This window comes from Bombina bombina, chromosome 1 (assembly GCF_027579735.1).
Source record: "Bombina bombina isolate aBomBom1 chromosome 1, aBomBom1.pri, whole genome shotgun sequence".
Taxonomy (NCBI): domain Eukaryota; kingdom Metazoa; phylum Chordata; class Amphibia; order Anura; family Bombinatoridae; genus Bombina; species Bombina bombina.
Window position 1 is genome coordinate 1,554,245,033 of NC_069499.1, and position 18,703 is coordinate 1,554,263,735.

The following is an 18,703-nucleotide window of genomic DNA, read 5'->3' on the forward strand; positions in this document are numbered from 1 at the left end:
TGCTCATTCCACCTCCAGTATTGCCTCTGGTTGCGATACCACTGACGAAGATCCAGACAATTCACAAGCAGGGAGCTGTGAGTATTGGAAGCCGTAGACAACAGTCAGTCAGGTTACCCACACGCAGGGAGCGGCGTGCCTTAGCCGGTCACTTCCCCACGGAGGGAGTGGTGAATCCTGTGCCGGAGATTAGGAGCTGCACCATACAAGGCTGCCCACACGTAAGGAGCGTGTTGCGATAAAAGACCACAGAATCTTGGACGGATCACAGCAGCATTTGGTTACAGCTGCTGCAACTATCTGTGAGTTAAAGCTACAAACATAACAAAGTATCTATAATAAGAAACATTTTGTCGTTTTACCCATTTTATTGATGTAATCACGGAGACAAGTCTCATACGTAATATACCCTAACAAATTAAAGGGATTCCATCTGCTGAAGATTTAATATGGACTATAGAGACGGTCTTTTATATCTGGAATAAATTGATTAAGGTTTTAAGCAATCAATTTTATTTTTAGGCACTTGTTATTATTATTTTTTATCAGGGTGGTATTCCATAAAGTAGAAGTTTTAGGAATCGTGCTTAATATTTTTTATGTGTCAGAAATTGTTTTTATGAATTTATGTATTGCACCGAATAGGGAATATTCCCACCAGTAAATGATTGATAAAATTTACACTGCCTTTGATGAATTTTTTCCTTTGATATAATCTAAATCAATTAGGTGTGTTAAGTATACCCAGCTTATAGCGCCCTCTCATTTACCTTATTGTAGGACCAATTAACACGGTCGAATGCCTTCTCGGCATCTGTAGAGATAAACGTGGTGGGGATATTTTTGTTCGTTACGTGCCAGATTAAGTGTATGTTACGTACCGTGTTGTCTCTCGCTTCTCGTCCCGGGACAAAACCGACCTGGTCGTTGTGAATGAGGGTGGGAAGAATTCGATTAAGACGGATCGTGATTATTTTCGCAAAAATCTTAAGGTCTGTATTGATAAGTGATATGGGATGATAATTAGTAACTAGGTCTGGGGATTTGTTCGGTTTGGAGATCACCGTTATATGTGCCTGGAGTGATGACGGTGGGAAAGCTCCAACGTCATCTATGCATTGGTAGTATTGAAGTAAATATGGGGACAGTATTTCTTTAAATTTTGTGAAGTAGGAGTTCCCAAATCCATCTGGGCCAGGGGATTTACCAGAGGGGAGAGATGAGATAGCAGCCAGTATCTCCTCTTTCGAGAATGGAGCGTCGAGCTCATCCTGTTGTTCTACAGATAGTTTAGGGAGAATGATATCGTTAAGGTAGGTTGCTATGTCTGTAAGGTGGGGGTCGCTAGAGTCTCGTCTAATATTGTATAAGGTATCGTAGTAGTCCCTAAAAGCCTGAATAATGTCTTTAGAAGTGGACTTCCTAGCTCCATTTGTGTCACGAATTTCCATTATGTATTGTTTATTGGTTCGTTTCTTAAGCTGACGGGCTAGCATTCTGCCTTGCTTATTTGCTCCTTCATAATAGATTTTCCTAAGGTATAAGGCTTTATTCTTGGCCTCTGAGCCCAGAAATACTCTAAGTTGGTCTCTTTTATGGGCTATACTGTCTGTCAGGGATGTATTTGTGGGGTGTATTTTGTGTAGGTCTTGCAGTTTGGCAATGTCTGTTAATAGAGAGTCGAGGTATATGTTCTGTTGTTTCCTTTTTGCGGCTTTAAGCGCTATTAGTTCCCCCTGAATAACGCATTTATGAGCGTTCCATATATGTTTTATATCTATATCAGGGGTGTCGTTCCTTTGGAAATAGTCAATAAGTGTCTTTTGTATCTGTATGAATGACTGGGGGTCTCTAAGGAGAGATTCATCAAATCTCCATTGTGTAGTGGAGGGGTCAGAGGGACGCCATTGAAATTGGCAACTAATAATAGCATGGTCTGACCACGTTATGGGATTTATTTTAGTTTGGGTGATGGAAGACAAACTAGATATGTCCGCAAAGAAATAGTCAATCCTTGTGTATAGTTGGTGAGGGAAGACAAACTAGATATGTCCGCAAATAAATAGTCAATCCTTGTGTATAGTTGGTGAGGGTTGGAGTAAAACGTAAAGTCTCTGTTATTTGGATGTTGTAGACGCCATGTGTTGTGAATTGCAAGGTGTGAGAGAGAGCGTTTAATTTGCTTTAATGTTTTGTTGGGGGTGGAGGATGAGCCTGTTGAGCAATCTAGTGTTGGGTCGAATGCTAGATTAAAGTCGCCCCCTAGAATTAAGACGCCTCTGGATACCTCTAGGATTTTATTGGTAAGCTGATTAAAAAATGGGGCTGGGTTCACATTTGGGGCGTATAAGCTCACTAATGTTATAGGTCTATGATAGAGGTATCCTACCAGGATCAAATATCTCCCTTCTCCATCCTTATGGGAGGAAAGATTGAAAGGTAAACCTCTCTTGATCAGTATCCCCACTCCACTATGTTTAGTAGTGTGAGAGGAGAAGTAGCTCTGCCCAAATTTTTGGAAACTAGACTTGGGTTCATGGCCTCTTTTAAAGTGGGTCTCTTGGATAAAGAGAATGTCTCCCCTGTGTCTCTTATAGTCCCGTAGTGCTAGTGATCTTTTTTGGGGACTATTGAGGCCTTTAGCATTGTGGGAGATGAACTTTATCTCAGTAAATGGGCTATTCATTAGTTTGGGAGCTAGGGATAGTAGCTAATATGTGAAGTTTAGTAGAGTTTTTCCCCCAATATGGAGATGGGGTTCCCGAGACTGGACATAGGGGTAGGAAATGAAAAAACACAACACCACCAATAACTGTTGCAGTAAGTGTACAAACCATGTTGTGGTACACCTTACAAAGGAGGGAGAATATCGCCTACCATACTCTTAGGGTATTTGGGAAAGCATATCACTCACACAAATTATTAAAGCAATTAATGTAAAATTATACAGTTAACTTGTGCTTTGGGTAGCTTAAAGGGACATAAAACCCAATTTTTTTTCTTTCATGATTTAGAAAGAACATAACATTTTAAACAACTAAAAAGATAGATAATAACTTTATTACCCAGTCCCCAGTTTTGCATAACCAACACTAACATTGTATTCATGCCTGTGGAGTTACTTACGAGAGGACACTGATTGACTAAAATGTAAGTCTGTCAAAAGAACTGAAATATGGGGCAGTTTGCAGAGGCTTAGATACAAGGTAATCACAGAGGTAAAAAGTATATTATAACTGTTGGTTATGGAGAACTGGGGAATGGTAAATAAAGAGAGATTATCTATATTTTTAAATAATAACAATTCTGGAGTTGACTGTCCCTTAAATGTATGTCATACAAGCCAATGCTGACCCTCTGAGAAGGTGTGGCGTTTAAATACCAGTGCACAGGCTATGTGCATATGCCGCAGAAGAACAGTAATACCAATTTACTAGAAGCATTTTTGCTAATGGAAATATACTGCAGAATGCTTCTATTTAAATCTAAAATTCACTCATGCACATTCTAATTTTGACCGTTCTATCCCTTTATAGAGTTTCGGGGGAAATGGGGGTCCAGATAAAATGCACTGAAGGGCTGTTCTGTGGCTCAGGTTATATAGGTGAGACGCACAGCAAAAAGCAGTAGTGTTGTGTGTAAGTTTTAACTTCCCCACATTTTATGGAGATGATAGTTATGTGTACACACAGAATACAGTGTGCAATAGTATTCTTATTCTCAATCAGAACTTATTTGATGCATAGATAGACCAATTTAATCCTTTGATTACCCAGAATGCAGGTTAAAGGGACAGTCTAGTCAAAATTAAAAATTTCATGATTCAGATAGGGCATGTAATTTTAAACAACTTTCCAATCTACCTTTATCATCAAATTTGCTTTGTTCTCTTGGTATTCTTTGCTGAACACTAATTTCTAAGCACTTGAAGTCGCCTCTTATCTTACTGCATTTTGACAATTTCACAGCTAGACATGTTCATGTGTGCCAAATAAATAACATTGTGCTGACCCCTGTGGAGTTACTTATAAATCTGCACTAATTGGTTAAAATGCAAGTCTGGCAAAAGCACTGATATAATGGGGCAGTCTGCAGAGTCTTAGATACAAGGTAATTAGAGAGGTAAAAAGTGTATTAAAGGGACAGTCTACACAAGAATTTTTATTGTTTTAAAAGATAGATAATCCCTTTATTACCCATTTCCCAGTTTTGCATAACCAACACAGTTATAATATACTTTTAACCTCTGTGATTATCTTGTACCTCTGCAAACTGCCTCTTTATTCCAGTTCTTTTGACAGACTTGAAGTCTAGCCAATCAGTGCCTGCTCCCAGATAACTTCACGTGCACGAGCACAGTGTTATCTATATGAAATACGTGAACTAACACCCTCTAGTGGTGAAAAACTGTTAAAATGCATTCTGAAAAGAGGTGGCCTTCAAGGTCTAAGAAATTAGCATATGAACCTCCTAGGTTAAGCTTTCAACTAAGAATACCAAGAGAACAAAGCAAAATTGGTGATAAAAGTAAATTGGAAAATTGTTTAAAATAACATGCTCTATCTGAATCATGAAAGTTTATTTTGGCCTAGACTGTCCCTTTAACATAACCATGTTGGTTATGCAGAACTTGGGAATGGATAATAAAGGGGTTATCTATCTTTTAAAAAAATAATACAGTGTGCAATAGTATTTTTATTCTCAATCTTAAATTATTTATGTAAAAAATTGTTTTGATTTTTTTAAACTTTGGACCATATTTGTACTGCAGATTTCTTTTATTCGTTCGGACTGTGGAGGAAAAGGGAAACGCGCAATATTCTTAAGATCAGTATATCCACCTGTTATGGATTTAAAGGTGGTAATGAGCTCATGTGAATGAGTTTACAGAAATTGTTAAATATAAGGAGAAAGGCTTTCTGCTACAGCTGGTCAACAATCAGGAGAGGCAGTTGCACAACTAGTTGCAATGATTTTAGCAGCCCGTTACTTAGGTAAAGAATGGAGTTAAATACGTAGTTATCTGTGGTAAGTAATGTACAAATGACATACTCTAAAAAAAAAAAAATTAGACCATGTACTTTTTCCTTTAGAATGTCTCTTTAAGATAAGAGGAAAGAGATGAAAGGGTTAGCTGCTATTTATTTGTACAGATTAATATGTCAAAAATAAAAATGTAGAATTGTTATTGTAAACAATTAAAGGAAAAAGAGCAAATGAGCCAATCGGCAGTGGCAGTCGCACACAACCCTGCCAATCACCAGCTATGTTCACCTCAGAAGCCACAAGCATTCCTTGCAGGAATTTACCTATGGGTTTAATCTCTTTGTGGGTTAAACAGAGTTCCAGAGAAAGCAGTGCCAAAACAAATTAAAGCATGCAATTATTCCACTGTCCCTTTAAATGAGTCCTCATCCATAAAGGGAATATATTCTTACCTGTACCGTTGGAAATCACCATGACGCAGTCCATGTTGCTGCTGAGATTCCTTAATAATCTGTAGTACTGAAGTTCAAGTTAAAGAAAAATGGCAAGCAGAGAATCTAAAATCTAACAGTACTTTTGTCTTATTTCTACAGTTATAACATCATTTCTACAGCTATAACAGCTGTCTAATCACTTGAATGCTACTTTGCAATATACAGACATTTCCCCCCCAAAAATATAAAAAAATGCTGTTTTACACCCCCCCCGAAGGCAGATTCCACATGTGACCAGAAGTACTCTGTGGGTACCAAGCAGAACCTGCCGTTGATCCAATCAGCAGCGCTAGAAACACAACTCAGATGTGCAAATAGTGCTGCTGACTGGATAAGCAGTGCTATCCACTCGCGATCAGCAGTGCTCTTTGCGGTGATTACAATAGTGTAGGGTTGATAGTCTTGAAATTACATGCTTACACATTAGAGCATGTATTTTTTTTTACTATTATGGCCCTTTAAATATTTTTAGGGATAAGCTAATAAAAACAACTAAATACTAAGCTATAGGCCCATTATATGCCACTATCCTTTTGTGTTTCATCCACTACAATCTAAAACATAACTAAAATAATAGGATTTACTGGATTAATTATTCCACTGCAATGGACTTTGCGGCTTTCTTTTTATAAGTCACTTTTATAAGTTAAGTCTTCATTTCCCCAGGCACCTATGCCCTGAAAAGTTATTGTTTATACAGGGGATTGTACAGTTATCAGCTTAAATGTTTAAATATATATATATATATATATATATATATATATATATATATATATATATATATATATATATATATATATATATATATATATATATATATATATATATATATATATATATACACACACACACACACATACATACACACATACATAGTGGATATAAAAAGTCTACACACCCCTGTTAAAATGTCAGGTTTCTGTGATGTAAAAAAATGAGACAAAGATAAATCATTTCAGAACTTTTTCATAAACTGTACAACTCAATTGAAAAACAAATCTTTTAAGTAAAGGGAAATAAACTAAAATAATATGGTTGCATAAGTGTGAACACCCTTAAACTAATACTTTATTGAAGCACCTTTTGATTTTATTACAGCACTCAGTCTTTTTGGGTATGGGTTTTTCAGCATGGCACATCTTGACTTGGCAAGTTTTGCCCACTCTTTGCAAAAACACTCTAAATCTGTTAGAATGCGAGGGCATCTCCTGTGCACAGCCCTCTTCAGATCACCCCACAGATTTTGAATTGGATTCTGGTCTGGGCCATCCCAAAATCTAAAAATGTAATCTTCTTCTGGTGAAGCCATTCCTTTGTTGATTTGGATGTATGCTTTGGGTCGTTGTCATGCTGAAAGATGAAGTTCCTCTTCATGTTCAGCTTTCTAGCAGAGGCCTAAAGGTTTTGTGCCAATATTGTCTGGTAATTGGAACTGTTCATTATTCCCTCTACCTTGACTAAGGCCCCAGTTCCAGCTGAAGAAAAACAGCCCCAAAACATGATGCTGACACCACCATGTTTCACTGTGGGTATGGTGTTCTTTTGGTGATAAGCAGTGTTATTTTTTCGCCAAACATATCTTTTGGAATTATGGCCAAAAAGTTCAACTTTGGTTTCATCAGACCAGAACACCTTTTGCAACATGCTTTTGGGAAACGTCAGATGTGTTTTGGCAAAATTTAGCCGGGCTTGGATGTTTTTTTTGTAAGAAAAGGCTTCCGTCTTGCCACTCTACCCCATAGCCCAGACATATGAAGAATACGGGCGATTGTTGTCACATGTACCACACAACCAGTACTTTCCAGATATTCCTGCAGCTCCTTTAATGATGCTGTAGGCCTATTGGCAGCCTCCCAGACCAGTTTTCTTCTCGTCTCTTCATCAATTTTGGAGGGACATCCAGTTCTTGGTAAAGTCACTGTTGCACCATATTTTCTTCACTTGATGACTGTCTTCACTGTGTTCCATGGTATATCTAATGCCTTGGAAATTCTTTTGTACCGTTCTCCTGACTGATACCTTTTAACAATGAGATCCATCTGATGCTTTAGAAGCTCTCTGCGGACCATGGCTTTTGCTGTAGGATGCGACTAACAAAATGTCAGTAAAGCCCTACTAGAACAGCTGAACTTTATTTGGGGTTAATCAGAGGCACTTTAAATGATGACAGGTGTGTACTGACTCCTATTTAACATGATTTTGAATTAATTGCTTAATTCTGAACACAGCTACATCCCCAGTTATAAAAGGGTGTTCACACTTATGCAACCATATTATTTTATTTTTTTATTATGTCCCTTTACCTAAAAGATTTCAGTTTGTTTTTCAATTGAGTTGTACAGTTTATAGGTCACATTAAAGGTGGAAAAAGTTCTGAAATGATTTATCTTTGTCTCATTTTTTTACATCACAGAAACCTGACATTTTAACAGGGGTGTGTAGACTTTTTATATCCAAAATATATATATATATATATATATATATATATATATATATATATATATATATATATATATATATATATATATATATATATATATATATATATATATATATAATAAAAACACCCATGTGTATTCTTACTGTAACTTCAGAAACACTGTTGATCTAAGATCACTCTTCTTTAGTCTCCAATAGATCTTCCTTCACTCCCTGGTGCCCTGGGCAGGGATGTACTAAAAGGAATGACAAGGGTGAATGACAAAATGGAATGCCCATAGACTTTAATGGGATGTAAAATTAAAAGTGTTGAAGCAACAAAACTATGATACATATCAACTAGATATTTACCAGATGATATGTTCCCCAGGTACAGTAGCATATTCTGAAAGTGAGATTACATCAGATTATAGCTGCTTTCTATGGAATGACAAAATGGAATGCCCATAGACTATAATGGGATTACATTTAAAAGTGCTATAGAAACTAAACTATGATACATATCAACTAGATATTTACCAGATATGTTCCCCATGTACAGTAGCATATTCTGAAAGTGAGATTACTTCAGATTATAGCTGCTTTCTATGGAATGACAAGGGTGAATGACAAAATGGAATGCCCATAGACTATAATGGGATTACATTTAAAAGTGCTATAGAAACTAAACTATGATACATATCAACTAGATATTTACCAGATATGTTCCCCATGTACAGTAGCATATTCTGAAAGTGAGATTACTTCAGATTATAGCTGCTTTCTATGGAATGACAAGGGTGAATGACATAATGGAATGCCCATAGACTATAATGGGATTACATTTAAAAGTGCTATAGAAACTAAACTATGATACATATCAAATAGATATTTACCAGATATGTTCCCCAGATACAGTATCATATTCTGAAAGTGAGGTTACTTCAGATTATAGCTGCTTTCTATGGAATGACAAGGGTGAATGACAAAATGGAATGCCCATAGACTTTAATGGGATGTACAATTAAAAGTGTTGAAGCAACAAAACTATGAGACATATCAAATAGATATTTACCCGATATGTTCCCTAGAACCAGTAACCTATTCTGAAAGTGAGATTACATCAGATTATAGCTGCTTTCTATGGAATGACAAGGGTGAATGACAAAATGGAATGCCCATAGACTATAATGGGATTACATTTAAAAGTGCTATAGAAACTAAACTATGATACATATAAAATAGATATTTACCAGATATGTTCCCCAGGTACAGTAGCATATTCTGAAAGTGAGATTACTTCAGATTATAGCTGCTTTCTATGGAATGACAAGGATGAATGACAACATGGAATGCCCATAGACTATAATGGGATTACATTTAAAAGTGCTATAGAAACTAAACTATGATAAATATCAACTAGATATTTACCAGATATGTTCCCCAGGTACAGTAGCATATTATGAAAGTGAGATTACTTCAGATTATAGTTGCTTTCTATGGAATGACAAGGGTGAATGACAAAATGGAATGCCCATAGACTTTAATGGGATTTAAAATTAAAAGTGTTGAAGCAACAAAACTATGAGACATATCAAATAGATATTTACCCGATATGTTCCCCAGAACCAGTAACCTATTCTGAAAGTGAGATTACATCAGATTATAGCTGCTTTCTATGGAATGACAAGGGTGAATGACAAAATGGAATGCCCATAGACTTTAATAGGATTACATTTAAAAGTGCTATAACATCAAAACTATGAGACATATCAAGTACATATATAAGAGATATGTTCCCCAGGTACAGTAGCATATTCTGAAAGTGAGATTACACAAGGTAATAGCTGCTTTCTATGGAATGACAAGGGTTAATGACAAAATGGAATGCCCATATACTTTAATGGGATTAAATTTAAAAGTGCTATAGCAACAAAAGTATGAGACATATCTATAAAATATTTACCAGATATGTTCCCCAGGTACAGTAGCATATTCTGAAAGTGAGAATATGTGAGATTATAGCTGCTTTATATGGAATGACAAGGGTTAATGAGAAAATGGAATGCCTATATACTTTAATGGGATGTAAAGTTCAAAGTGATATAGCAACAAATCTATGAGACATATCAAATAGATATTTACCAGATATGTTCCCCAGATACAGTAGCATATTCTGAAAGTGAGATAACGTGAGATTATTGCGGCTTTCTATGAAATGACAAGTGTGAATGACTACATGGAATGCCCCTAGTCTTTAATAGGATGTAATGTTTCAAATGCTATAGCAGCAAAACTATGACACATATTACATAGATATTATTATTATTATTATTTATTATTATTATCGGTTATTTGTAGAGCGCCAACAGATTCCGCAGCACTATTAACAAAGACGGAGTACAACAAAACAATTATAGGGATCAAATGGGTAGAGGGCCCTGCCAAGAGTTTCACTGTTGTAGTCATCTCTTGAGAAGGTGATCAACAAACAGCTGGACTCTTAAGCTTACATGCTAAGGGTGTTAAGGGGATAGCAATGGAGGAGAGAAACTGGTATAAAGAAAGGTTACCGTAGGTCGTATGCATCCCTGAACAGTAGAGTCTTTAGGGAGCACTTGAAGCTCTTAAAACTAGAAGAGAGTCTTGTGGAGTGAGGCAGAGAGTTCCACAAGATGGGAGCCAGTCTGGAGAAGTCCTGTAAACGGGAGTGTGATGAGGTGACAATAGAGGAGGAGAGTAGGAGGTCATGAGCAGAGCGAAGGGGATGGAGGGAGAGTATTTGGAGACAAGGTCTGAGATATAGGGGGGAGCAGTGCAGTTGATAGCTTTGTATGTCAAAGTGAGAATTTTGTGTTTAATCCTGGAGGCAAGAGGAAGTCAGTGATGGGATTGGCAGAGAGGTGAAGTAGATGAAGAGCAGTGTGTAAGGAAGATGAGCCTGGCTGAGGCATTCATTATGGATTTCAAAAAGAGTTAGGCGGTAGCTAGGGAGACCAGAGAGGACTGAATTGCAGTAGTCGAGGCGGGAAAGGATGAGAGAGTGGATTAAAATCTTAGTTGTGTCTTGTGTAAAGAAATGTCTAATTTTAGAGATGTTTTTAAGGTTGGGGCGGCAGGATTTAGCCAATGACTGAATGTGAGTAGTGAAAGAAAGATCGGAGTCAAGTGCGACCACAAGACAGCAGGCATGTAGGGTAGGTGTCTTATCGTATTGTTTCTCCACTGTACTGTTATCCTTGTACCCATGGGCAGCGCTGCGGAATCTGTCAGCGCTTTATAAATAAAGAATAATAATAATAATAGGGGTAATGATGGAGCTGTCGACAGTTAGAGAGATTAGGGGTGGAGATTTTGGAAGAAGGGGTGAAAATAAGGACCCCAGTTTTGGAGGGATTTAGTTTGAGGTAGTGAGAGGACTTCGGGTTAGCAAGGAAAGAGATAGGTCTGGTGCAGAGAAGTAGATTTGGGTGTCGTCGGCATACAAATGATATTGGAACCCGTTCATTCACCCTTGTCATTCCATAGAAAGCAGCTATAATCTGAAGTAATCGCACTTTCAGAATATGCTACTGTACCTGGGGAACATATCTGGTAAATATCTATTTGATATGTATCATAGTTTAGTTTCTATAGCACTTTTAAATGTAATCCCATTATAGTCTATGGGCATTCCATTTTGTCATTCACCCTTGTCATTCCATAGAAAGCAGCTATAATCTGAAGTAATCTCACTTTCAGAATATGCTACTGTACCTGGGGAACATATCTGGTAAATATCTAGTAGATATGTATCATAGTTTAGTTTCTATAGCACTTTTAAATGTAATCCCATTATAGTCTATGGGCATTCCATTTTGTCATTCACCCTTGTCATTCCATAGAAAGCAGCTATAATCTGAAGTAATCTCACTTTCAGAATATGATACTGTACCTGGGGAACATATCTGGTAAATATCTATTTGATATGTATCATAGTTTAGTTTCTATAGCACTTTTAAATGTAATCCCATTATAGTCTATGGGCATTCCATAGAAAGCAGCTATATTCTGATGTAATCTCACTGTCAGAATATGCTACTGTACCTGGGGAACATATCTGGTAAATATCTAGTTGATATCTATCATATTGTTGTTGCTATAGCACTTTTAAATGTATTCCCATTATAGTCTATGGGCATTCCATTTTGTCATTCACCCTTGTCATTCCATAGAAAGCAGCTATAATCTGAAGTAATCTCACTTTCAGAATATGCTACTGTACCTGGGGAACATATCTGGTAAATATCTAGTAGATATGTATCATAGTTTAGTTTCTATAGCACTTTTAAATGTAATCCCATTATAGTCTATGGGCATTCCATTTTGTCATTCATCCTTGTCATTCCATAGAAAGCAGCTATAATCTGAAGTAATCTCACTTTCAGAATATGCTACTGTACCTGGGGAACATATCTGGTAAATATATATTTGATATGTATCATAGTTTAGTTTCTATAGCACTTTTAAATGTAATCCCATTATAGTCTATGGGCATTCCATTTTGTCATTCATCCTTGTCATTCCATAGAAAGCAGCTATAATCTGACGTAATCTCACTTTTAGAATATGCTACTGTACATGGGGAACATATCTGGTAAATATCTAGTTGATATGTATCATAGTTTAGTTTCTATAGCACTTTTAAATTTAATCCCATTATAGTCTATGGGCATTCCATTATGTCATTCACCCTTGTCATTCCATAGAAAGCAGCTATAATCTGAAGTAATCTCACTTTCAGAATATGCTACTGTATCTGGGGAACATATCTGGTAAATATCTAGTTGATATGTATCATAGTTTAGTTTCTATAGCACTTTTAAATGTAGTCCCATTATAGTCTATGGACATTTCATTTTGTCATTCACCCTTGTCATTCCATAGAAAGCAGCTATAATCTGATGTAATCTCACTTTCAGAATATGCTACTGTACCTGGGGAACATATCTGGTAAATATCTAGTTGATATGTATCATAGTTTAGTTTCTATAGCACTTTTAAATGTAATCCCATTATAGTCTATGGGCATTCCATGTTGTCATTCATCCTTGTCATTCCATAGAAAGCAGCTATAATCTGACGTAATCTCACTTTCAGAATATGCTACTGTACCTGGGGAACATATCTGGTAAATATCTAGTTGATATGTATCATAGTTTAGTTTCTATAGCACTTTTAAATGTAATCCCATTATAGTCTATGGGCATTCCATTTTGTCATTCACCCTTGTCATTCCATAGAAAGCAGCTATAATGTGACGTAATCTCACTTTCAGAATATGCTACTGTACATGGGGAACATATCTGGTAAATATCTATTTGATATGCATCATAGTTTAGTTTCTATAGCACTTTTAAATGTAATCCCATTATAGTCTATGGGCATTCCATTTTGTCATTCACCCTTGTCATTCCATAGAAAGCAGCTATAATCTGAAGTAATCTCACTTTCAGAATATGCTACTGTACCTGGGGAACATATCTGGTAAATATCTAGTTGATATGTATCATAGTTTAGTTTCTATAGCACTTTTAAATGTAATCCCATTATAGTCTATGGGCATTCCATGTTGTCATTCATCCTTGTCATTCCATAGAAAGCAGCTATAATCTGACGTAATCTCACTTTCAGAATATGCTACTGTACCTGGGGAACATATCTGGTAAATATCTAGTTGATATGTATCATAGTTTTGTTGCTTCAACACTTTTAATTTTACATCCCATTAAAGTCTATGGGCATTCCATTTTGTCATTCACCCTTGTCATTCCTTTTAGTACATCCCCCTGGGCATCCCTAAATGTAATTTCCCTCTTCTCTCAATTCTGCCACCAGGTCACAAGGCACTGTAGATTGTAAGCTATTTTGATCAGGGCCCTCCTACTGTAATAGTTTTCTTTAGACGTATGTACTTGTATCTAACTATAAAACATTTTCATTGTATACCTCTACCTTTGTACCCAGAACTACAGAATTGTGCGATGCTAAACAAATAATCCCCTATTGAAAGCCACCTGTAATCCCAGACAAAGCCACTTTCTATTGCCCTCTCCCTCTGTGACATCAGGTGCTCCTACTTTTATGTTGCCCCTTCCTACTCAACTGATGTAGGAACCCATCCCTTGCTCAGTCTCTCCCCATCTCTGTCACCCCTGGCATCCCCCAACTCCTTCTGCATTCAATTTAAACAGCATTAATGTCAGTACAGACATCAGGACATTTAAAGTATAGAAAGAATTACAATAATGAACACAACAGGAGGGTACACTGACTAACGTTAGGAGTATTGCGCTTTCGCTAATGAGACTCCCTCAAACCTTCTGATTCACAGTTCTCGGTAACTGACACGTCAGCCCTAACCCAGGCTTTCCCCACTGTCTCCTTGAATTTGAACCCATCCCTTCCCCCTCTGCAGTTCTCAGGATACTTTCCAGCCCTAAGCTATCACCCAGCGCGCCCTTCTTTCCTCCTGCAACCGGACGCTCGTTCTCCTTATTCTCATCCATCCCGGTTCCCAGCTGTCGCTCCGCCGCCATGTTGTCAGCGCAAAGGCTTATGGGGACCAAAAAGAGAGGAAGTTGTGTAGATCGGCTGTGCACTTTCCATTGCACACTGGGATACCAAAGCAAAGCATGATGGGATACTGGAGGTCTCTGATAAAGAGCGGGAATCACGTCAAACCAAACAGTCAGCAAAATGACATGAGAAACAAGTATGGCTGTGCGTGCAGACTGTAAGGGAAATTAAACCTAGCACCATTAAAGGACTTAATACGAAGTATATGGACCTCGGTCTGTACTGTAATATAGATAATTATGATAAAGGCAGGCGCAGCTAACTAATCAAGCATTCTGCCACTGGCAGACTTTAGTGGATCTGTCAGCTCTTCAGTAAAACGAGTATCTTCTAATCGTAGTTGACAACATTTCAAAAACAAATTCCAGGGACACTTTACAATTGTGGTTTGCATTGCTCTGCCCACTCCAATCCCCACCAAAACAATCACATAGATATTAATAGTATCATTTAGCTATAATAATAGGAAAGTTAATGAAACTATCATGATTCAGATAAAGCATACACTTTTTAAATTAGCTTAAATTATCTAATTGACCTACAATGCACTACTGGGAGCTAACTTGATTGGTGGCTACGCACATTTGTCTTTTGTCATTGGCTCACACAATGTGTTTAGGTAGCTCCCAGAAGTGCATTGCCGCTCAGAAGAACTACCTTTAAAGGAACAGTCTAGTCAAAATTAAACATTCATGATGATTCAGATTGGACATGTCATTTTTAACCCCTTAAGGACCACAACACACAATTTTCTTACCGTTTGGTACCATATATACCGTTTTTCTCGCCGCTAAATGAACTTTCTTAAGATACCATTATTTTCATCATATCGTATAATTTACTTAACAATTTTTTTAAAATATGGAAAAAAACACAAAACACTTTTTTCTAACTTTGACCCCCAAAATCTGTTACACATCTACAACCACCAAAAAACACCCATGCTAAATAGTTTATAAATTTTGTCCTGAGTTTAGAAATACCCAATGTTTACATGTTCTTTGCTTTTTTTGTAAGTTATAGGGAAATAAATACAAGTAGCACTTTGCTATTTCCAAACCGCTTTTTTTTCCAAAATTTGCATGTTACATTTTAACACTGATATCTGTCAGGAATCCCTGAATATCCATTGACATGTACATATTTTTTTTAGTAGACAACCTAAAGTATTGATCTAGGCCCATTTTGGTATATTTCATGCCACCATTTCACCGCCAAATGCGATCAAATAAAAAAAAAATAGTTAAAAAATAGCAGACATTTATGGCTTTGGCATTACTTTTTGGTAATTAGAAGGCTGCTAAATGCCGCTGCGCACCACGCTTGTATTATGCCCAGCAGTGAAGGTGTTAATTAGGTAGCTTGAAGGGTAAATTTTAGTGTAGTGTAGTAGAGAACCTAAAGTATTGATCTAGGCCCATTTTGGTATATAGTATGCCACCATTTCACCGCCAAATGCAATTAGATAAAAAATATTGTTCACTTTTTCACTAACTTTAGGTTTCTCACTGAAATTATTTACAAACAGCATGTGCAATTTTGGCACACATGGTTGTAAATGCTTCTTTGGGATTCCCTTTGTTCAGAAATAGCAGACATATATGGCTTTGGCATTTCTTTTTGGCAATTAGAAGGCCACTAAATGGCGCTGCGCACCATACTTGTATTATGCCCATCAGTAAAGGGGTTAATTAGGTAGCTTGTAGGGAGCTTGAAGGGTTAATTTTACCTTTAGTGTAGAGATCAGCCTCCCACCTGACACATCCCACCCTCTGATCCCTCCCTGACCACTCTCAAACAGCTCTCTTCCCTCACCCACATCACTATTGTCACCACCATCTTTAGTACTGGCAGAAAGTCTGCCAGTATAAAAATAAAAAGTTTTTTTTTTTTTTTTTTTTAAATTTATATATTTTCTGCAGTGTAGGATCCCCCCCCTTACCACACAACCTTCCTGAGCCCCCACCAAACAGCTCTCTAACCATCCCCCCTCTAACTATTTGCCATCATTTTGGGTACTAGCAGCTGTCTGCCAGTACCCACTTTGCAATAAAAAATTTTTTTTATAAATCCCACTTTTTCTGTAGTGTAGCTGCCCCCTCAATATCCTACCCCCACTCCCTCCCAGAACATTCTCGCCACCCTCTCCCACCACTTCTTGTTTAGTGATTGCACGCACCCTCCCGCGCGCACCCGCAAATGAGATCCCCCCCACTGGCCGGAGGTTCTCCAACGATGGGCCGTTCACCCGCCTCCCTGCAATGGCTCCCATCCACCAACTATCAGCACCATCGCTGGCCGATGCAGAGAGGGCCACAGAGTGTTACAGTGATGTTTCCTTTTTTCTGACCATTTTAAAAGGAAACATAACTGTAACCCTAAGGATATTATTAGTTATTTAGGCATACAAAGCAGAGGTGGAGATAAAGTGGATTTTTGACCTGAAAACTTTAATTCCACACTGTTTGAGTAAAGATTTTGAACTCTATCACTTCCTTTAGGGGAGTCACATCTCATGATTTAAAATACCAATAACGTAAGCAGTGCTGGTATTGGAGTGCGGTAATGAGCAAAATTTTGCTCAACGCTCACTTCTTGTCTGGTTTGTCAAAACTCGTAATACCAGCGCTGTCTGTAAGTGAGCGGTGAGCATAAACTGCTCGTTAGCACTGCATAGCCTCTAACGCAAAACTCGTAATCTAGCCGTTAGGTAGTTAACTTTTACAATTTTCATCTAGTAAACAATTTTTGTACATACAAAAAATAATTTCAAAATAATTTATAATACCTAAGGAAAATGTATTTTTTTTATTATTTTTTCAATGGAACAGAGTCATCTTATAAAGGGCAAGATTACAAGTCGCGTGGCAAATCAGTTGCAAAAAACACTGCGCCTGTTCTGACTTTTTCGCATTTCGGTTGCGCAGCTATTAAAAGTTTAGAAATTACTTATTTTGCGCACGCTTTAAGCCCCGTAATGCAAACTGCAAAATCGAGTGCACGTTCACATATTCACCATAAAAGTCAATGGAGAAGACAAATAGAAACCCCCCCACACACACACAAAAACCCTAATCTGTTGCACAAAACCCATGACGTGTTCTCAAAAAGTGTACATGAAAGTGAGAATATTTCATATCGCGAAAATGTTTTTGCAACGGAATATGTTCTATTTAATTCTAAATAAATATTTCTCTATATATTTGATAATTTCTGGACAGATATACTGTATCAATTTTTAGCGAGATATGTATATGAATATATATATGTCTAGATATCTCAATTTTATATCTATATTTCTGGCACTAAGTGAGACCTTTACATCATCACTGTTTGAAATGATATTAAAAGGATTTTAAAATGATAAATATTAAATTGCTAAGATATCATTCAGTTATTACCAATAGTCATGGCTTTTAAATTACATTTCCATTAGCTCCATCTGTGTACTTGAATTATCTGTGCGAGATTATGCGAAAACATATAATAATTGATAGTGTAAGTCATACACAGGACATATGTGATGACGTTATACTTTAGTGTAAATGACAATTTATTACATTTTTTGCAAATCTCGCACAGAATTCGACATTAGCTTGACCACAACATCTCCCGTTTTATGTTAATGAAACTAATATCTCGCTAGTGGCGACACGTAACCAGTGTGATACAGATTACCACATAGAATTTCCCATTGACACAATGCATCTTTGACAGTCTTGGTTTAAATTAGCATTACATATATATATGAAAGTCCTTTTTTACATGAGGAAATACGGTAATAAAATAGTACAGGAGGTGTGTCTGCGTTTAACCAATAGGGATCAGATCAACCCTTTTTAAACTTTGGATGATGGTCACTAAATTATGCTATGACTACGGCGTGGGGAGCCGAAACGCGCCAGCATTAGTGACCACCATCCTTCGCTATTTCATAGTGTGCTGAATACAGAGATTTGATGCAGTGTTTGTACATGCTTTTATCATTATTATTTGGAAACCAATAAAGAAATTTTACCTACAGCATGGAGTGCTGGACTATCCTTCACTATTCCTTGTCTAGATATCTCAAGATCTATATGCGAATATCTCTTTGAAAATACATCTGAGATATTGTTTAATGTGCATAAGATTGTAATGGGAAATATTTTCATTTTCTCCATAGTTAAACATATCTCTATACATAT

At 37.0% G+C, this 18,703-nt stretch overlaps 1 protein-coding gene across 1 annotated transcript in view; it reads right to left on the reverse strand.

Annotated features, from left to right (window-relative positions):
• SRP68 (signal recognition particle 68) overlaps window positions 1-14,518 on the reverse strand; it is a 40,374-nt gene extending 25,856 nt beyond the window's left edge. The window contains exons 1-2 of the mRNA XM_053709220.1: window positions 14,368-14,518; window positions 5,439-5,505 (exon numbers count right to left, since the gene is read on the reverse strand). Of these exons, the coding sequence (XP_053565195.1) occupies window positions 5,439-5,505; window positions 14,368-14,476 (176 nt within the window). The 5' untranslated portion in view covers window positions 14,477-14,518. The remainder of the gene's footprint in view (window positions 1-5,438; window positions 5,506-14,367) is intronic.
• Between the last annotated feature and the right edge of the window lie 4,185 nt (window positions 14,519-18,703).